This window comes from Phalacrocorax carbo, chromosome 23 (genome assembly GCF_963921805.1).
Source record: "Phalacrocorax carbo chromosome 23, bPhaCar2.1, whole genome shotgun sequence".
NCBI lineage: Eukaryota > Metazoa > Chordata > Aves > Suliformes > Phalacrocoracidae > Phalacrocorax > Phalacrocorax carbo.
This window is the reverse complement of record NC_087535.1, coordinates 1,232,659-1,251,650: the sequence shown is the minus strand read 5'-3', so window position 1 is coordinate 1,251,650 and position 18,992 is coordinate 1,232,659. Positions and strand designations below refer to the sequence as shown.

At 51.3% G+C, this 18,992-nt stretch overlaps 1 protein-coding gene across 5 annotated transcripts in view; it reads left to right on the top strand.

Annotated features, from left to right (window-relative positions):
* PPP1R12B (protein phosphatase 1 regulatory subunit 12B) overlaps positions 1 to 18,987 on the top strand; it is a 126,250-nt gene extending 107,263 nt beyond the window's left edge. For 4 of the 5 annotated variants that reach the window (XM_064472229.1, XM_064472230.1, XM_064472231.1 and 1 more), the window contains 6 exons: positions 750 to 766; positions 1,273 to 1,417; positions 2,516 to 2,620; positions 2,889 to 2,942; positions 5,275 to 5,325; positions 15,608 to 18,987. In XM_064472229.1, coding sequence (XP_064328299.1) covers positions 750 to 766; positions 1,273 to 1,417; positions 2,516 to 2,620; positions 2,889 to 2,942; positions 5,275 to 5,325; positions 15,608 to 15,694 — 459 coding nt within the window. In that variant the 3' untranslated portion in view covers positions 15,695 to 18,987. Of the gene's footprint in view, positions 1 to 749; positions 767 to 1,272; positions 1,418 to 2,515; positions 2,621 to 2,888; positions 2,943 to 5,274; positions 5,326 to 10,555; positions 13,635 to 15,607 lie in introns of those variants that run through there. The other variant, XM_064472233.1, reaches the window with a different exon arrangement.
* The last annotated feature ends 5 nt before the right edge of the window (positions 18,988 to 18,992 follow it).

Sequence of the window (18,992 nt, the reverse complement as noted above, 5' to 3'; positions counted from 1 at the left end):
ACCTCGCAGAGAGGGAGGCGCAGGTCAGTGGGGCGCATCCTGCAGGACACCCGTGCACCGCTTGCTGTCTGCGGTTGCGGGCTGCAGCAAAGGCAGCGGTGAGGACGGCGCGGGGCGCTTTGGGTGTTGATGGGGAAGGAAGAACCCAACACGTGCTTCCACCAACGTGTCCACCCTTTTGGCTGATGTAAGGCTCCTCTCCCTTCCTCGTCCAGCTTCTGCTGTGTATTATCTTGCCACGCTGACACTTTTCTTCATGGGGAGGTATTTGCCCGTGGAGAAAAAGTACTGTTTGTGATTTCCTGAAGTTCACCACAAACAGGCAGCGAGCTCTGCCTATCGTGGTCCGTTAATCCCTCTCACCCACATCGTGCATAGGACAGTGACCAAAGTCAGGAAGAACAATTTGATTTAAAACGGGGAACAATAAATTAGTTTTGGTTCAAAGGAATGGATTTCAATTCTGGAAACCAGGATTTGAAGAACAAGGTTCAGTAGTTTTTAGGTTAGCAAAAGAAATGAAATATGAAATGCTTCAGAGAGGCTGAAACAGTTGAAAAGATTCAGGCAGGGATCGGCGATTCCCAGTTTGGGCCTGGGAAATAATGCTGTTTGGCTTGTGGTGAGCTGGGTGCTGGTACTGGAGGTAGGAAATGGCTGCTGTGTGGTACCTCTGCAGTTCTTGAGTCAAACCTTTAATTCTCCTCGTTATTAATTCCTGTTTTCTTTCTTTTTTTTTTTTCCTTCAGCATGAAAGACTTCCCAGGTAAGAATTTGTGGAGTTTTCTATGTAATATTTATCGACAGCATATATCTGTATGGCTTTGGGGATTCCCCGTGCTTCACATCAACAGCGTAAGCTGAAGCTGGTGCTGGCCATTTGGTTCTTACCTTAGCTCAACTGCTTGGGCCGGTTTGCTTTCCTCCTTTGCTCCCCAAATTATTTAACAGCCACTCCGCAGAGAGGAAAAACCCTCTGTGCCCTGTTAGCAATGGAGCCCATTCCCACCGTGCAGGTGGGAGGTCCACGGGAAATGGCTGCCCGTCTGGGGTTTGGCTGATGCCCACTGGATTTTTTCCAGTTTTCACAGCGGTGGTGGCTGCCTGCCGTCAGCAGCGGCGCCCTGCTGCGGGGCGGGGGGTGCTCTCGGCCGTCCCGGCGCCTCTGCTCAGCTGGGCCTGCCGTGGCCGCGGGTCCCGAGCGGTCGGGCTCATACTGGCTGTCCCAAGGTAACGGTGGCTCCACGGGGCTGCGTCTTCATCGCGTTTTAGGTTGGAGGCAGCTACGAACCCTACCACCAGTGACTCCTACAGTGATCGTGCCTCCAGCCGCTCCAGTGCCTACACCCGGAGGGAGAACCGGTTAGCCGCCCTCAGCAGCAGAGCGGAAGAGGAGAGCAACAGGGACTATAAAAAAGTATGATTTTTTTAAAATGCATGACTGTCACTGCATGCGCCTTAGAAGCTGCCTGTTGCTGCAGAAACCTGCACTGAGAGTCTTTGGAAAGAAAGAGAAAAAGTTTGTTTTCGTTTTCCCTGTTTCCATTGCTTTTGGAGGTTACACCAGCCTTTTTCAACTGCATGGGCCCTTCACAGGGTCAAAAAAGGACAAGGGGTGAAAGGGCACCCTGCAAAGTCAGATATCTGGGGAGGGGGGTGAGGAGTCGGGCTGGAGAAACGCTGGGAGGGATTTGAAAGGAGCAAGAAAAGGCACTGTTGAGCATGCCAGCGTGGTTTAAGCTTGCATATCTCCACAGAATTATTTTTGCTGCTATAACATTCCAGAACCATTTTTTCTATAATCACTGAAACTTTCAACGTAATCCTTGAAAGGCAGTAACGTGGACTGCCGTGCGCATCTATCAGTGCAAAGGCCATATGAAAAGTAAACAGATTAAGATGACCTTAATTCTGAAATGACTATGATGCTGAAAAGCCTCGCATGGTGAGCAGCACCCCGCTCTTCTTCATCAGTGTGTCTGGCCAGAAGAGGCAGGCAGTGTGCCCAGTTTGTCCTCTTAAAGGGATGGAAATTCTGCTTGTTTGAAGGAAGTGAAGGGAAACAATCCTTTTTGGAGTGGCCTAAAATTGTCCTCCTTCCTCCTCCTCTTCAAACTAGAAGCACACAAGAGCAACTAGGGTGTGTTTTGTTGGGGAGCACTAGAGCATCGTAGGCTCAGATACATCCAGCACACACAACTTAGTGCTTTATTGTGCTTGGTGGTTTACCTAAATTAAAAACATCCCTTTTCTTTGCCTCTTGGCTGTGTTTAAACGCCCTACAAAATTAAACAGCTGTTTTCTTATTTCATATGAGTTATGAAAACGCAAGCAAACCATCCAAATTAGGTCTGTGTGTCCTCCTAATATCCTGAGACGGGGGAGCGATGCTACCCCTGCAGCTGCCTCTGCTCGGTGCTGAGGCCACGCGACTGCTCGTGGCGCGCCAGCACGGGGTCTGGGCGGCGGCCGACGGGCAGCCTGGTTAATAGAAATCTTTTGTTTCGTATTCCAGTTATATGAAAGCGCCCTGTCTGAAAATCAAAAGCTGAAGTCAAAACTGCAAGAAGCCCAGCTTGAGTTGGCCGACATCAAATCAAAGTTGGAAAAAGCTGCCCAGGTAAGGCAAAAGCCGGCTCCCAGACTGCAGAAACCGAGCAGCGGCCCGTGACAAGCCAGTGCATGTTCCAGCGTGGGGGACAGGGTTTAGCACTTGGGAGGAAAGGGGCTACAGAGGAGACTGTTACTTTTCACAGAAATAAGCGTGAGTGAGTCTGTAAAGTCTGCTGCTTCTCCAGGCAAGTGCATCTCTAGGCTATCTAGGCCTTTGTGCAGCACCCTGTGAATTCCTCTCAGTTTTAATAGCTTTCTATTTTTAATTTACATAGCAGAAACAGGAGAAAACTTCTGACCGGTCCAGCATGCTGGAGATGGAGAAAAGGGTATGTGTCTCTGCTTTCTTCTGAGTCGCAATCTTTGCCTCATGCTGCTCTGCAGGGCATAGTAATTTCTTGAAGGAAAGTGTTAATTTAAAGATAAGTTATATTTTTGCCTTGTGGAGCAGTGCACGGCGGTAATTGTGTTTGACCTTTTCAGTGTCTGAGACTTCTCTGCTCTCTTTGCAAATCAGCTTGGTTCTGATTTCTGTCTTCCGTTATAGGAAGCTGCAGACCAAGGAATCGTATTGTATCATGCTAAGGGACTGTTGGTCCATTTTGCTTTAAAATATTCTTGATCCTTATAAATAAAGGCTGTTTTGGGGTGGGGAGGAACAAAGCAAAACACTAGCTGGGTGTCTCTCTTGCGATTATACTGGAAATCTGAATGTTTGAATGCTCCTTCCTCGCAGCTGAACAGTCAGATTCATTGCAGTAGGCTGAGCGGAACAGGCAGTGCCTGCCTGAATCCCTGCCTTAAGCGACCGTAGCTTCGGTCAGATTGGAAGGGACGCGAGGAGGTCTGAGGTGCATCCCAGCGGAATCAACCAGGCTACTCAAGGCTTTGCCCTCTTGTTTCAGGAAGAACTGAGTGTTAGGTTGCTGCAGCCCCTTCTTCCAGTTCTTATCTATCCTCACAGTGACTTTTTCTTCTGTCAGAACCTCCCCTGCCTCAGCTGATGGCCATTATCACTCATTCTCCCACCACGTGCCTCAGTGGTTAGTTAAAGCTGGAACCTGGCTCCAATTTCTCAGTAATGTCCACTTACGTGTTGGAGGGTCACCTGAAGAGCAGGTTCCTCCTAAGGTGTTTCATCTCCTGAATTTTTAGGAGCTTTGCTGGGTGGTTGAACCATGGGTTTAAATTCAGTTCCTACCATGAAATACCTTAATTAATGTGTAAACACTTGCCAGGATTTGCCAGATACAGTCTGGAGGAGGTGACGTTCAGGATCCCCCCTTTGGACAGCAACAGAGTTAGGCAGGACACGTCAGCCCTCAGTACAGATGCCAGGCTCTGACTGCTGAAGTTACCACGGTCGCTGAAGCTGTGAGCTCAGCTGAGCATCTCTGCACCAGGGTGAACCCCAACACCGAGATTCTCGAAGCACTGATCCATGTGGGCTTGATTCGTAGGTGTGCTTAAAGCAGGCTGAGTGGGGTCATCAAACACAGCCATCGCTGCCATCCGAACGTAGCTGCTGGGGGAGGTCGCGACACGAGTGGAGGTTTTCTTTTGGAAAAACAAAACAAAACAAAAAACCTTAAAAAAACCCCGACAGTGGTGGTGAGAGCACTTGCGCTGAGTGGACATCCCCAGCCAGATGGAGCTCACACCACACGTCCCGTCTCCCACCCATGCAGCGCTTCCAAGCTGGGGCAATGTCCTGCGTCGCTTTTGTTGAATTAGGATCACGACAGCCATAAAGACAGGTTTCTGAGGGTTGAATCAAAAAAAACTGCCTGACTGTTGTCAGTGAATACGGCATTAACTGTTTCCAGGGTGGCTTATGCATTTGCACTGACGAGTCCTTGGATGATGTGCGCTGAGGACAAAAAGTGACCCAGAACCCCTCATCCCTGGCCACGCTCAAAAGCTGTATTTGCCTCGCTCTCCCGGCCTCGTGTTCCTTTGCAGGGGGCAGAGGGTGGGGAGCCTGTTCCTGACCCACGTCTGCCGTTTCCTCCCGCTCAGTGCACTCTCCCGGGGTGGTTTGAGCCCTCCCATGTTGAAAAAGTCATTGATGGAGTCCAGATCTCTGCCTCGAGGCAAGGGTGTAGCTGTCCACTGAGGCCACCACCAGCACTCACATGGCAGAGCCTACCGGCGTAAGCGTCGGTTTCCAAAATATACTGAAAGCAGTCAGCTTTACAGCTTTGAAGCCTTAAACTAATCCGGGAGAGGCAGGATTTGCAGGCGCCTTTCTCTGATCACTGTCTCTTATTTGACGGGCTCAGTGAGTTTTCTCCTTGCCTCCTTTAGTGGGGCGCAGTTAAATCCACGGCTTCACCCGCAGAGCTGGAAGTCCCATTACATCAGAAGGTCCTGAAAACGGGGATCACTAAAGGTGGGGGGAGAGTTTCATTGAAGGGCTGTGAAGAAAGGTCAGGATCAAGACGTCCGCTGACGCGGGCCCGGCACGTATCACCTGCTGGTTTTGCGGCTGCCCTGTCCCATCTGATCAGCCCCTGGTTGTAACCGGTGTGTCGCTGAGATGCTTTTCGGTGAATGCTCCTACAGAAATACGAGACTCCTATTTTTCTTTAAAAGAAAATGGGCTGTGGGTTTTTCTTTTATATCCTCGTGACCATCTTTGTTATGAATCCTTGTAAACAGGAGAAACGAGCCCTGGAGCGTAAACTCTCTGAAATGGAAGAGGAGATGAAGGTAGGAAATAATCTATTCACTCTGTCTATTCCATTTTTTACGCTTTATATTAATGGCTTTTGGGATTGTAACCCAGGAGTAGGATATTAAATGCGTACATGGGAAGGGACTCCTGTTATCTCTGAGCGTGTTCCTTTATGCAGTCAGAACTTACTTTAATGGCCATGTTCTCCAAACATGAAATACTAATAAAACTGTCCTATTACCATTCATCTGATTGCACCATATGTTTAATTTGTTATGCTGTTTGATCTGAGAACTGTGAAAGCTGTTCTCCTTAAACGCTTTCCAAAACTAACCTTTTGTGGCATCCATGAGTTTCAGTGTGCTGATCCTCTGTGCTCTGAATAGCCCGCAGCCCAAGTTAAGCCGTTGTGGTTCTCTCCAGATGGGTAAGAAGACAAAGCTGGCTTTTGAGATCACGCACACTAGCCAGGAAAAAACACAGAGTGATTGTATTTCTGTACTCCCTTCCCAAAGCATGTTACTGGAAGGCTGTGTCAGTAAGTCAGCCTAGAATAGATTTCAGCAAAGAGGAATTTGCTTCCTGGTGAAATGTGCAGCATGGCTCACTGGCACGAGACGTCTGCCACCGGCTGCTCCTTCGCGTTCTCTCGCTCGGGGCGTTGCTTCGAAGGACTGTTCTCCTCCTGCCGTGGCTGGGATGCCCTGCGAGCACGGGGCTGGCGGGGAGCACTGCGGAGCAGGAAGCGGTGTGTTTTACCGCCTAAGTACACCTAAAACGTCACCTGGTTTTGTAGCGTTGTGTCATTTTACGCTATATTTTAATGCTCGCATTCACAGAATGCCCCCCTTCGCTCTGTGCCCTGCGCTTTCGTTCCCTTTGAGCATGACCCAGCTGGGACCAAGCTAATTTAAGAAGGCAGGGCCCCGTCTGAGAGCTGTGAGCTCTCCTGGCACGGGTGCACTGACGGAAACGATTTCCTGCCACCCTGGAGGAGGTTCCAACCTCGTGTTTCTGTTTGAAGCTTCATATATTTACCGAGCGTACAACTTTGACAGGACCCACCGGCTTGTGCTGCATCTTCTACTGCAACAAGTAGCAGACGATTTGGTGGAGTCTGACTGTAAAGGCTCTCTTGTTCTTTCATGGAGGAGAAAGTGATTGTGGATGTGCTAGCCAGAAGGGGAAGGAGAAAGGACTGAAGAAGCCTAAATTCCAAATTCTTTGTTCACTGAACAAGGAACAACCTTTAGCTTCAGAAAGGCCTTCCTATAATTACAGGAATACAGCCTTCAAGAGAAAGTGCAGGCAGTAGCAGTTTGTGTTGTCTCCTCAGCTACGCAGATCACTCTGCAAACCAGCTCGGTCCATGGAGTAAAAAGACAAATTGGTGTCCTCTAGTGGCCTGTCGGTTTTGAACATTTATATTGGTTCGGAAACCAATTAATGAAAGAAGGTGCCTGTAGGAGCTGGTGGGTGCAGCCGAGGTGCCCCTGGTTTGGGTAGTCCGGAGCTGCAGCCTGATGGAAGCCAAGGTGGTGCAAAAGGAGAAGCACCGCTAGAAGTTTGACATGTCTTTATATTGCCCCGAAGCGCTGGTCACTGCTGGAGGTGTGAGCTGAAGGAGCCTGCGGTCCCGCTGAAAACGAGCTATCGGGCCCTCGAGAGCGGTGCTTAGGCTTTGCTCTCTGCTGCGGTCTTGCCGCATCGAACAACCAAGGGGCCTTTTGCCAGTAGGACAGACGTGGCATTTGAGTGTCTTCTGAGGTTCTGCTACGTTTCCACTAGTTTTTGCAAAAACTCGAGCATGTGGTGAGTCCTTCCTGACAGCCACTCAGTGACAGGACTATAAAATCTCTGAAGACAAAAAAAGGTGGAACTGGACAAGACCATAAGGAGAGCGCTTGCGTGTCCACTTACGCCGTGCCTTAAAGGTGGGAGTCAGCCCAGCTGTGTCTACCTAGAATGAGATAACCTCCACAGAGCATCTGTGTTAATCCCTAGTGTGGAAGTTGAGCCAGGAAAACAACTGTATTAATTCTGGTTAGATTCTCATTCCTGCCTCTTGCGCTAGCCGAATAGCTGTCGAGCAGCATCAGACGGAATAAGCGACTTGAGCAAATCCACCAGTTTCTTTGAAGTGGAGAGCAGCAAGGGGAAACAACCCTGTTAGGCCTCAGGTAATACTGTGGGCTTGGGGATTCTCCCCACTGGCCTTTGAACTGGACCGGTCCGGCACGGCTCACATCCAGCTTTTTGATCCTGGGCTCTCTGTGTCCAGTTCTGTGCATCAGATGTCCTGGCCAGGGCTTTCCTCTTCTTGCAGCTGCCTTCTTAGGGAGAGGAGGCACAGCAGCGGTCACGGGGACAGAAACACTTTGTACTTCAGGCTATGCTAGAGGTAACGAGCTTTGTTCCTTTCATGAGTTTAACCGCTGCTAACGAAGCAACCAGGAAATGGAGAGGAGCAGGACAAGCTCAGTGATCTCCAAAAGGTCTTTGCTGCTGGAGCTGCTCCTGCAGGCCTGTCTTGTGAAGGTGACAGAGCGGTGGAGCGTTTTCCTAAGTGACTGCAGAATTTGACTGGAGACACAGCAACTTGGCTGAGGAGGGAGAAAGAAAATTAGCATTTGCGCTGAACTGAATTCAGTGCCAAGTGCCTCAGGTCCCAACTTAACACAGCAATTTTTCTTGAAGGTCACAGAAGCTTCTTTATTCCGTAGCAGCACTGCACCTCCTGGCTTTGTACCTTGTGCATGCTTTGGGCATTTTTATTTCCCTTCGTGTTGCAGGCACAAAATCCGTTAATTGAAGGCAGGTTCAGCTGAACTGAGAAACCTGCTTTCGGTAAGCCAAGTATCAAGCAGGGCGATAAGCAATCACAGCAGTATCATCCAGATTCTGGTCTTCGCCCTTGGCTTCAGTCCCAGCTTCCCGCTCTTTGCTAGGTTTCTTGGATGAATAGAAGGCTGTCCTACCTGCAGCACACACATATTTTTACATAAGTGATCCTTTTTATCGTCTCCGGCAGCGTGCTGAGGCTGAGCTGTGTCTGATCACGCCACGCTGAGGTTTCATGCTATAATGGCATGGAAAAATAGAGGTGGTCTCTAAAACAATCACAATCCTTCCTGTCCCACGTAGCACAGCACCCTGTTTTATCTATGTTTGATGTTTTCTGCCAGCCAGACACTCAGCTGTTTCCCTCTGATAAAACAGAGGGCGTTTATAATCCGTGATACCCCCAAAAGAAATGGCTTTTCCAGTATGAGCCATCCTCCAGTGGCTGCTGGGTGTGATTTATCAAGGGGCAGACGTGCGACGTCCGTCCGTCCTCACCGAGCGCGGGGGAGTCGGCACAGCTCGGGTGGGTGAAGCAGCGGGTAGAAGGCTGAGGTTTGGTGAGCGGGGATCTCGCTGCCGAGATGTCCCTGAAGCTCTCCTGCAGTCTGTTGGCTGTAGCTCTGTCTCAGGACCTCTTGATTTATGCAGTGTCAGGATTGCGTTGGCGTAGTCTAAGTAGCAGGAGCTGCTTTGTCGGCTTGATGCCCTCGGGGGGCTCAAACCCCATCCTTTGCTGACTCCCTGCACTCACCTGCCTTGCTTCTGTTGGTTTTGCAAGGCTTTTGGATGAAGCATCTTGATTCCTTAACAGGGAGCAGCGATAGTGCTTTTTGGGTAGCTAGAATCGAGCTGATGGATGGGGCCACACGAAGTACTTCTCTCTTACACAGGAATGAGCCCTTGGACAAAAGGCAGGTTCCCTGCCAGCTGCAGCCAGTTGGGTGGGAGTCCGTGCAAGTTCTTCATATGGCAGTAGATTTGCCCGTGCTGCTTCTGGTTAAGGACAGGCAGTGACCTCTCTTTGAGCACTTTCTGCTAATTAAATGGCAGAAGGAATCTCCGTCCCAGCAGACCCTTCCCTCCGTCTCCTCCCTGCCGCCGCAAGCCCACGCGTAGGAGGGCACGGGGAAGAGCGTGCTGGTTTGCGGGCAGGACGGAAGCTGCTTTGGTTCTGGGCTGGGATTTTTTCACTTGAACTTAAAACTACTCTTCTCGCAGACGTTTCCCCTCCTGCCTTCCCCAGCCCAGTGTCTGTGCTCCCTCCGCCAGGGAGGAGAGTTTCTCATTCACGTGGCCCTGCTGCCTGACGGGCTGTTGGGAGGACGGAGGGACGCGGTGCTGCCCAAAAAGCAGCTCTGCAGCCTCAGCATGTCCTGGCACCCGTGCTTGGTATAAGTGTCCAGCGCGTGGTTTTACTTTAGCATCACTGGGAAAAATGTCGTTCTTGTAGAAATGGTGATGTCTGCATGGCTTTTACCATTTTCCTATTTTGCCTTCCTCTTTGCTTTTCTGTTCTGTATCTCCCCGTTGCCGCCGTACCTGTGCTAGCCCCAGCTCTGGGGCTCGATTCCTGCGCTGTCCTCTGCCCACTTCTTTCTTTTGTAACCAAGAATGCCATGTTTTCATGTGCCTCCTGTGTAAGATGCTGTCATTCAAACTCCTCTAGTTAAAATGAGTGGTTTAAGGTTCTGACTTTTCACCTCTGGAGATCAGAGATAAGTTGAGCCCCGTGACAGAGAGGAGTCAAATCTGGGCAGGGATCAAAAACCCACACACGCCTCAGACCTTCTGGCAGGGCTGAAGCCTGAGCAGACCCAAGAGCCATCATTCAAGCGCCACAGGGACGAGGGACGTGAGCAGACACGGGACGTGTCTCGGTGGTCTGCTGTGGGTCAGCGACGCCTTCAGGTGCTTCAGTCTGTGCCTTTAAAATCTCCCATGAAGCTCTGTTTGCTTTTGGCTGCACAAGGCTGCTTTAGCTTTTAGTGATACGTGAAAAAGGACTTTTAAGGAAGTTCTCGGTTGCCGGCAGTGTTTTCAAAGCCCTCATTGGTGGTAAGTCAGTGGCGACAGTTCTCACAGTAGTTCTGAAGTCCAGGGGCTGTGTGCTGCTGGAGCTCGCTGTCTGGGTGTGCTAGAATATAACCTGCAAGAGACTGACCTGCTTTGTGGTGGGAAATCCCTTTATTTGACCTTTTTAAATGCTTTGGGGGACTCTGGAGAAAGGGATGGTTCCCAAAACATCCACAGTGTGTTGTAAGGCTTTCCCCATGAGCATCTGAGCTGCTGCCCATCCAACGTTCTCTGCTACTAATTCTTCTTTTATTCTCTTTCTTTCTTTTACTGCTTGTGGACTAAATTCATGTTTCTGTGCCCTTTTGTCTTCGTGGTGTCTTTTCTCTGTATTTTTCTGTCCACCAGAATCTCCACCAGCTCAAACAGATTCACACTCTGAGGCAGATGAATGAGCAACTGCTGGCTGAAAACAGGGCTCTGACCCGGGTCGTAGCCAGACTTTCTCTGCCTGCCAAGCCCTCCGAATCAGAGGAGCTGTAGCTGCTTTCCCTCCGGCTCATCTCGCCTCCCTCTTCTGCTCTTCCAGGCAGGTCTCCACTCCCTTGGCCGGGCTGTTCCCCCTCGCCTTGTTGCTCTCGAGGGTGGCTGATGAAGCTTGTGGCTCAAAAGCAGCATGTGGCAAAGGATCCTCCAAAAGCCAAAGCATGGTGTTACCGCCCGGCTGAAGGCAGGGCTTTGCTGGAGACTCTGTTCAGTCCTGCTGACTTTTGCTCTGCTTGGCAGGTGGTGCTGACCTCGCCGTTGTACTAACCGCCCGCGCCAGGGGCTGCCTTGTCCCTGTGGATGGCGTCCGTGTCTCCCACCACCCAGGAGAGAAACAGGACAGGCTCCTTGCCTTGATGTGAAGGCGTAGAGTTGGGTAGATGGCACTGAGATGGCTGCGGAGGAGTGATGGATCAGCTGCTTCCCTCTGGCTTCATGCTGGCAAATGGCTTCGGGGTGGCTTCTCGGTGGCTTCCCGGTGCCAGCGGGTTAGCCAGCACCCCCTTCCCCATTCCCTTGCCTCAGACCAGGGGTTTTATGCTATGTGTCTGCTCATAATACAGTTCTTTTTTAATGGGACTTAGTTCAGTGAGAAGCTGGCACCCAGAAAATAAGATTATCCAAAGTCAGAATGGACAATCTAATCAATTTCTAGGGATGTTATGAAAAATGCACATTTTAGACAGGAAAGTGATTTTTAGAAAACCTACAGCTGGACAGTCGGTCCTCAGCAGGTTTTCTTGGACACTCGAGCAAAGAGGACAAGCTCCTTCCCTCATTTGGAAGAGAGTCTGAGTTCAGCTTCTGAATCTGAGTTCACAGGCTGCAGCATCCCCCCCGCCTCCTGCGGTCTGGCTCCGAGGCGGGGGGAGCCGTCGGAGGCTGACCAGCTGCACTTTCTTTTTCCACCTTGTGTTTTAAATTCAGTGCAGAGCAAGTAGCTTGTGAAATCCAAGGGCAAGCCTTCTGTAAGCTTGGCCCTTGCATATCAGGCAGTTAAATTAGATCCTGTCTTGCAGCTTCATTGGTTCAGTGCTAAAATAGAGCTGTAAATGCTTCTTTCTTAGGGCCCTACCTGTCTTTTGCAGGTTAGTAGGGATATTCAGGCCCCTTCAGACAGTTATTTGTTTTAAAAAAAGACGGAGCAGAATGCTCTCGTGGGCTGGAAGTGGCACTAAGGTATAAAAATATCTATTCTTAGCACACAAATTATATCAAGGATGATTAACCGTAGAAACTAACCAGGGGAATTGTGGCTTCCCCTTTCCGGAGTCTCGGTTCAAGACCACGTGCGTATCACAGGTTTTAACGTGTGTTTCGTGTTATGTGGCCTGAATTGTGCAGATGGTCAGATGAAATGATCTCACCATTTTTCTGGTTTAAATCTGCGAAAGTATTCTCAAACCTGTCACTAGTGGTGAGCTTAAGTCATCCTCCTTCCCAACGTGCTTTGAGGTCTCTGAGGGAAAATTGGGCAAAACTATTTCCAGACTTGGAGAAATAATGTTTCACAAACTGTAAGTCATCGGTCTCTCCTCTTCTCCCAGGAAATATTGGCATTATCGCTTTCCCCCGCTAACACCCATCCGCTCTGGCGTGCCTTGTCGCCCGTGCGGGCTGGCTGAGACCGGGGTGGACTGATCCTTCCCGGCTTGCTCCTAGGCTTGCAGTGCTCTGCTGGTGTCCAAGCTGGAGAAGAGCCGTGTGTCTGCGAGCCCTCCTGGTCTTTTTTCAACTCTTTTAGTAGGTCTAACGCAGGATGTTGCTGGTACCTGTAAACCTTGTCTCACCGGTGTCTGTCGGCATCGCAGCTATACAGTAATGTCACTGTTTTAAACTCTGACAGATTTACCACTCTCTCGCAGCAGTGGTGCTTCTCAAATAATCTCATTTTCCAAAATCCGCTTAATTTCTGAAGTGGCACCTTCCCCGGTGTCACAAGTAACACACAGCACCGCTGCTCGGACCAGCCTCTAGCCCAAAACTCACCTTACGCTTCACCATCCCCTGCGGGCTTTGCCGCGTCCCTCCTTAACGTTTCCAATGAGACATTTGTAAAGCTTCAGTTTTCAGGCCCCTGCATCACCAGCCTGCTTCACCTGCAGTTTATTTACCCGACTTGAGGCTGCTTCGCTTCAGTGGGAGGAATGCTTTGGCCTGGGAGGAATGAAATTTTATAAGGTTGATTTTTAGTTTTCAGAAAGCTTCACTGGAAACTGGTGGAGTGGGGTTACAGCCAGGAAGCTTTTCAAGAAGCACTTGCTTTACATGTATTTATGCTCCTTCCTTTTCAAATAAATCGCCAAAGTTGCTTTGAAGCGTGTGTGTAAGGCACAGCCACCGTCAGGGCTCCCAGTAAGCCGTAGAACTGGGATGGTTGCGCTCTGATGATGCTTCTGGGAACCTGTGACAGATCATCTCTACCACAGCAAGCGGCAGAACTTCATATCACTACTTTATTGCAGTGCTGGACATATTCAAGACTGCAAGGCCACCCCAGGCAGTGGGAGACTGTCCGTCTGCAGACCCCAGTAGATGGTTGAACTGCTGCAGTGCACTGGGCTGGAAGGCACCGTGCCCTGTTGTGGGTGTTAGATGAAGCTCAGGAGGAAACGGAGAAGTGCAGAGTGTGACAGAAAGTGCCCTTCCTATTCCTCCGGGCTCCTGAGCACTTTGGTGATGGACGATGCCTCTCATCTCATCCAGGAGAGGCCCTGGGGGTGCTGGCTGACAGCGGCTGGGCATGAGCCAGCAGTGCCCGGGTGGCCAAGGAGGCCACCAGCCCCCGGGCTTGTGTCAGCCCTGGTGTGGCCAGCAGGAGCCGGGCAGGGATGGGGCCCCTGTGCTCGGCCCTGGGGAGGCCCCACCTCGAGTGCTGGGCTCAGGTTTGGGCCCCTCGGGACAAGAAGGGCCTGGAGGGGCTGGAGCGTGTCCAGAGAAGGGCAGCGGGGCTGGGGCAGGGTCTGGAGCACAAGTGTGCTGGGGGGCGGCTGGGGGGGCTGGGGGGGTTTAGCCTGGAGAAGGGGGGGCTGAGGGGAGCCCTTCTCGCTCTCTGCAGCTGCCTGAGAGGGGCTGGAGTGAGGGGGGGGCTGGTCTCTGCTCCCATGTCACCAGTGACAGGATGAGAGGGAACGGCCTCAGGCTGCGTCAGGGGAGGTTTAGGTTGGAGATGAGGGAAAATGTCTTCCCTGCCAGAGCGGTCAGGCCCTGGCACAGGCTGCCCAGAGAGGGGGGGGAGTCACCGTCCCTGGGGGGGTTCAAAAAATGTGTAGACGTGGCCCTTGGGGACATGGTTTAGGAGACCTGGGTGTGTTGGGTTGGGGGTTGGACTTGCTGGTCTTAGAGGTCTTTTCCAATCTTCATGATTCTATGATTCAATGATTTGACTATGAGAAATGGCATAAAACGTCATGACTGCTGTCGTGGTGACAGCCCTGTCATGGAGGTGTGCCTGTCACACCGCCACTGGGTCTAGCAAGACACTTTTCATCATCACTGGCTGAAGCTCCAGCCAGCCCATCACATAGTTTCACCCTTTCCTTGGCAGCCCGCCACGCTGCACTTTCCCCCTCCTCTCTCTTTTGCAGAACCTCCCGTCTGGAGCATCCACCACCAGCACCAGTGGGAATGGGGTTGGGTGCGCTGGGACCAGGCGTGGCTTGGCCGGGCTGTGAAAGGAGGGAACTGCTCCAGCAGGAGCGGTGGGGGCTGGCGTCTGCCCCGGGAGCTGCCTGCGCTCGGTGGCGGCCGTCATGGAGGGGCCGCAGATGAGAGGAACGGGCAGGGGGTTGTGGTCAGAGCTGGAACGCCAGCTTAGGGGGAAGGAGAAGGTTTAGTGGGGATTTTGAATTGGGGGGAACTACTCTAAGGTCCTCCTCAAGTCATCGCCGAGTTCATACCGGTGCTGTTCACGCCTGCGTGTGACCCCGCTCCACCCTGGCTTGTTCCAGCAGGCTCTGGGGCTGGTCGCCCTCGGGGATGCTGGCACCCACGGGCTGAGGTTCGCCTTCTGTGCCACATCCCGAGACGGGAGCACGGGGCCTCCTTCCAGCCCCCGAGCGGCTGGGGAGTCCGCTGAAGGTCACCCGCCGGCAGGGTGGGAAGCGGGGGGAATCGGGAGGGGGTTTTGCCGATGAGAAGTGCTGGAAAGGCCATCGCCAAGCTATTTCCTCCTCTGCTCCCAATTAATATTTCCTCTGGCTTTTTTGTCTGTGTTGTGACCCTTGGTAGAGCTCCAGCCTTAATCACTGAGCACTGAGGTGGTATCTCCAGTGTCAGTATGTTCTATGGCATGCACGTTTGCATTAGACATCTATGGGATCCCAAGGAGATTTGGGGTTATTCTAAAGCTATTTTGCAGTCCACGCTTGGTCCAGTCCTGAGTGAGAATTTCAAACCTTTGGTTTCCCCCCTAGTCCTGGTAAAATGGAAAAAAACAAATCAGAAAAAAAACAGCTTTATAGTTTTCTGCTGAGCCGTATAGAGCATCTGGGACAGGTCTGGGATGAAACAGCTCAGAAATGGGTCCTGCCCTCGCAGCCTGGTCCTGCCCTAGTGCTGGGGCCCCATGGCATCGCTTCTCACCGCGGCTTTCCCAGCTCCAGGGGCTCCCTGGCTCTTTGCTGTGCTCGAGTCCCCTCTCGAGCCCTCCACACCCGATGCCCAGTTGGTAAAAGTCCTAGAGGTGTTACAGAGAAATTATCGACGTTAGAAGTGGGCTGGGCGGAGGGCGTACAGTAAGGACAGCTCTGCACGCTGCCGTGGCACATCAAGGGTGAGAAGCACGCGAGCCAAGCACCCAGCTGCCGCCCCGGCCGCAGGGATGCCACGTCCCTGTGGTTCCCTCTGAGCCGTAGGGCTTGGCCGGCCGGCAGCGCCGAGCCGTAATCCCACCTTGCCTTTGTCTCTCTGCAGATTTTGACGGAGCTGAAGTCGGACAACCAAAGGCTGAAGGACGAGAACGGAGCCCTCATTCGTGTCATCAGCAAGCTCTCCAAGTAGGAAGCCTGAGCGAAGGCAGGACGATGAGGGGTGCCCTACATGAGCTGCCAACCCCGCCACCAAGCCCTACCCCTCTCTTTTCCTCCTGTCAGCAGTACAGCAAGCATTTCAGCCATGGGATCAATCTGTCACACCTGCCTTGCCCTGCCCTTTGCTGTACATTCCCTGTCTGCCCTTATTTCCCCCACAACACACACCCCTGCCATTTTATTATTTTTAATTTAGGCATGTTGTGGTGTCTCGGACATTTTATTCAAGGGGGAAGAGAAACCCGAGGACTGGGTTTGAGCTGCCAAAACTTCTTCCAGAAGCTCAGTATTTGGTGTTAGACTCCAATCTGGAGTAGGTAGCTCCTACTTTAAAAAGTGACGCCTAAAGAACTAATCCAGCACGCCCGGGCCCTTTACAGGCGGGGAATGTGACCGTGGGCTGGGACTCTGAGGATGCACATCAACCCACCCGAGATGTGGGACTCTGGCTAAAATGTGATGCTGTGAAAGCCCCCAGGGCTGAGTTCTGTAACAGGCTGACGGCAGCTGCTTTGCACAGAGACCTTCTCCTTTTGCCCCAGTAGACCGAGTCTTCTATTTACTCTTAAGATTCCAAACTTGTTCAGTAACATCAGCGCTGATGCTCAGCGTCAGAGCCCTTACCCCTTACCCTGCCTTTCCTCCGCAGGCTGGGTGATTTGGGATCGCCTTGTACCCTTCCAGAGCTCCTGTCTCGGTAGCATCTGCTAATTGCATCTGGGCTCTTGCTCCTCAGGGTGAGATGTATCGCAGATACTTGCCAAGCTATCTGAAGGGCAAGCTTGAACCCCTAGAGACCCTCTGCTGCTTTCACATGCGTATGAGAGAGAATCACCTTGCAGGGAGCTGTGCCCGCACCAGAAACCAGCCTCCCCGTCCTAACAGCCGTCCGGGACATTTTCCTGCTGTCTTCATGGAGGCAGAGCCCTGTAGGGGAGCCTGGGCTGGTATTTCAGGTACCTTGCTTTGACTTGCAGCAGGAGGCTGACCAAGTGAAAAGCGGCACTGTTTTGTTTGTAGAGAGAGGGGATGCCAGAGGCGGGACCCACCCGTCCGTCCGTCGGTGGGGAAGCTGGGTTTTTCAGGGCAGGGGAGCAGGACGCAGTGATCCCTTGTCCTCCCGCGTGCCTTGGAAAGGTGTGGGCGTGCTGGTGTCAGAGGGACAAGGAGCTACCCTTGGGTGTGCTGGTAACTGTATCGCTAGGATGAAAGGCTTTTTAATCTGTCAAAAGCTTGCAATAAGCCTTGACCTTGAAGGAAATCTCAGAAAAAAAAAAAACCTAATATATGTACTCAGAACAGTTTGAAATTGTTCTCTCTATGGGCATTTAGACAGTGGCTCCTCTACGTGCTGTGTGATTTTGATGATAGCAGCAGTAACCTGTCATCAGATCCCTTGAGCTTCCCCTTAATAGACTCCTCTCAAGCGATACCTTCCCTCTCAGAGACTTCTTGCTGCATCCAAACCACTTTCCCGTCTACATCCTTCCATATTTCTCCTTTCATTCCCTTTGTCCTTTGATTTTCCTGCTCCCTCTGGCTGAGAGTTGGAGTCTCAGTCACTGAACTTGGAGGTTGCCATGAAGAAGTCCCACCTACGCTGGCTGTGGGCCCGCGGCTCCTGCCGGGCTGGTGGGGCTCCTTCCGCTGTGCGAGAGACAGATGAGATACTTGAACACGAGCGTAAGTCTTGAGCTTGCTCAGCAGGGTAAAATTTATCAGTCAGTCCTGGGCTTTTTGGAACCTTTTGCTGGTTATTGCTTCAGAAAGCGAGTTTATTTTCCTCTCCCTTGGGTTTTTTCTTAACTGTCCATTTTTTCTCCTTCCCCTCCCCGTCCTGCCTGTTTCCACCTCTCTAGCTCTTCTTAGAGATGCCGGTTTTTCCCCAGGCAGCTCTAACAGAGGTTCCTCTTCCACCGCTTTTCAGCCAGCGGAGTCACTTTCGCACGGCACGAGATGCCGGTTCTGCTGGTACACTGAGGTCCTTCCTCTGCTGCTGAGCTTTGGGGAGGAAGAGACCAAAGCTGGTAATGGCATCAGGGTTTCTGCAGAGCACTGCCTAAGCCAGGCATCCTTTTTATATTACTTTATTTTAACCCTGCTATATTTAACAGCTTTAAGTCTTGAGATCCGGTCAATGCTTTCCCTGCACGCCGTTCCCACTTGGTGCACTCTTTATGTGAGTAGTTCCGCGGTTCTTGATGTTTTTTCTCTTGGTGACCCGCTCCTTGCTTCAGACTTGGGCTCTCTCAGCTCTAAACAGGAGTCCAGTCCCTTCTGTGCCACGCAGAGGAGATGCTCGCCCGCTGGGGCTGCTGGTGGTTGGCGCAGCGCTGGCGTGCCAGTGCCGCGTCTCAGGTCGCGCATCCCAGCAGGACGAGGGACGAGGTTTCAGACTAAAGATCCTGTTCTTCTCACGAGGCAGGTTCCTGGCAGCGTGAAGAAGCCCGGTATCTGTTTTAGGGAGAGGGTTCAACCCAATCTGACAAATCCCTCCTGCACTGACGTTCTGCCCCTTCCTACCAGGACACTCACTGCCTTTTACCCTAAGGAACAAGATGCCAGGGGTGCGGAAGGCTTAATTCCTCTGCGTGGCACCTGGCAAAGCCAACCGCTTTAGATGAAGTGTCTGCTTAGCACTGGATTATCCCCCTGAACCCTGACTAGGGCAGAGGACCCACCAACAGTTTAGTCTTGCTGACTAGCCAAAGCTGTGAGTATTCCGTGATGACGATGCGACTGCAAACCAAATTCTTGAGAATGAATTTTTTTTGGTCTCACTTAATGCCTGACATAACCAGTGCACTGAGGAGGTGACGAATAGGACGCTTCGCGCTCTGTGCTTGGGACAGAGTGCAAAGCAAGCAGTTTTTAAAACTGATCCCTATTTGAACCAGAGCATTTGCCAGACGTGATCTCCGCTGGAGAACACAAGCTTTTTTTCTAAGCAATTGCTTGGGGTGAATTCATTTTTATTGCTTGGGGTGAACCCGCCTATTGTGGCTGCGAGTTTGATGATGGCTCTTTGTAAATAAACTGCTTGGAGAAGCAGGACTAGCTTACGAGATGGGGAGAGAATGTATTTTTATGCAACTTTTGAGTGGCCTTTCAAACCCTGAGATGAATGATTTGTTTTACTGGTTGTTGTTATATAGTATTATAAGTATTATGTGTTTGAAAGTTTGGGAATAATATTCACATCTATGATGCTTGTAAACACAACAGTATTTATAAATGAATAAAATAAGAGTTGATAAAATAGAAGCTTT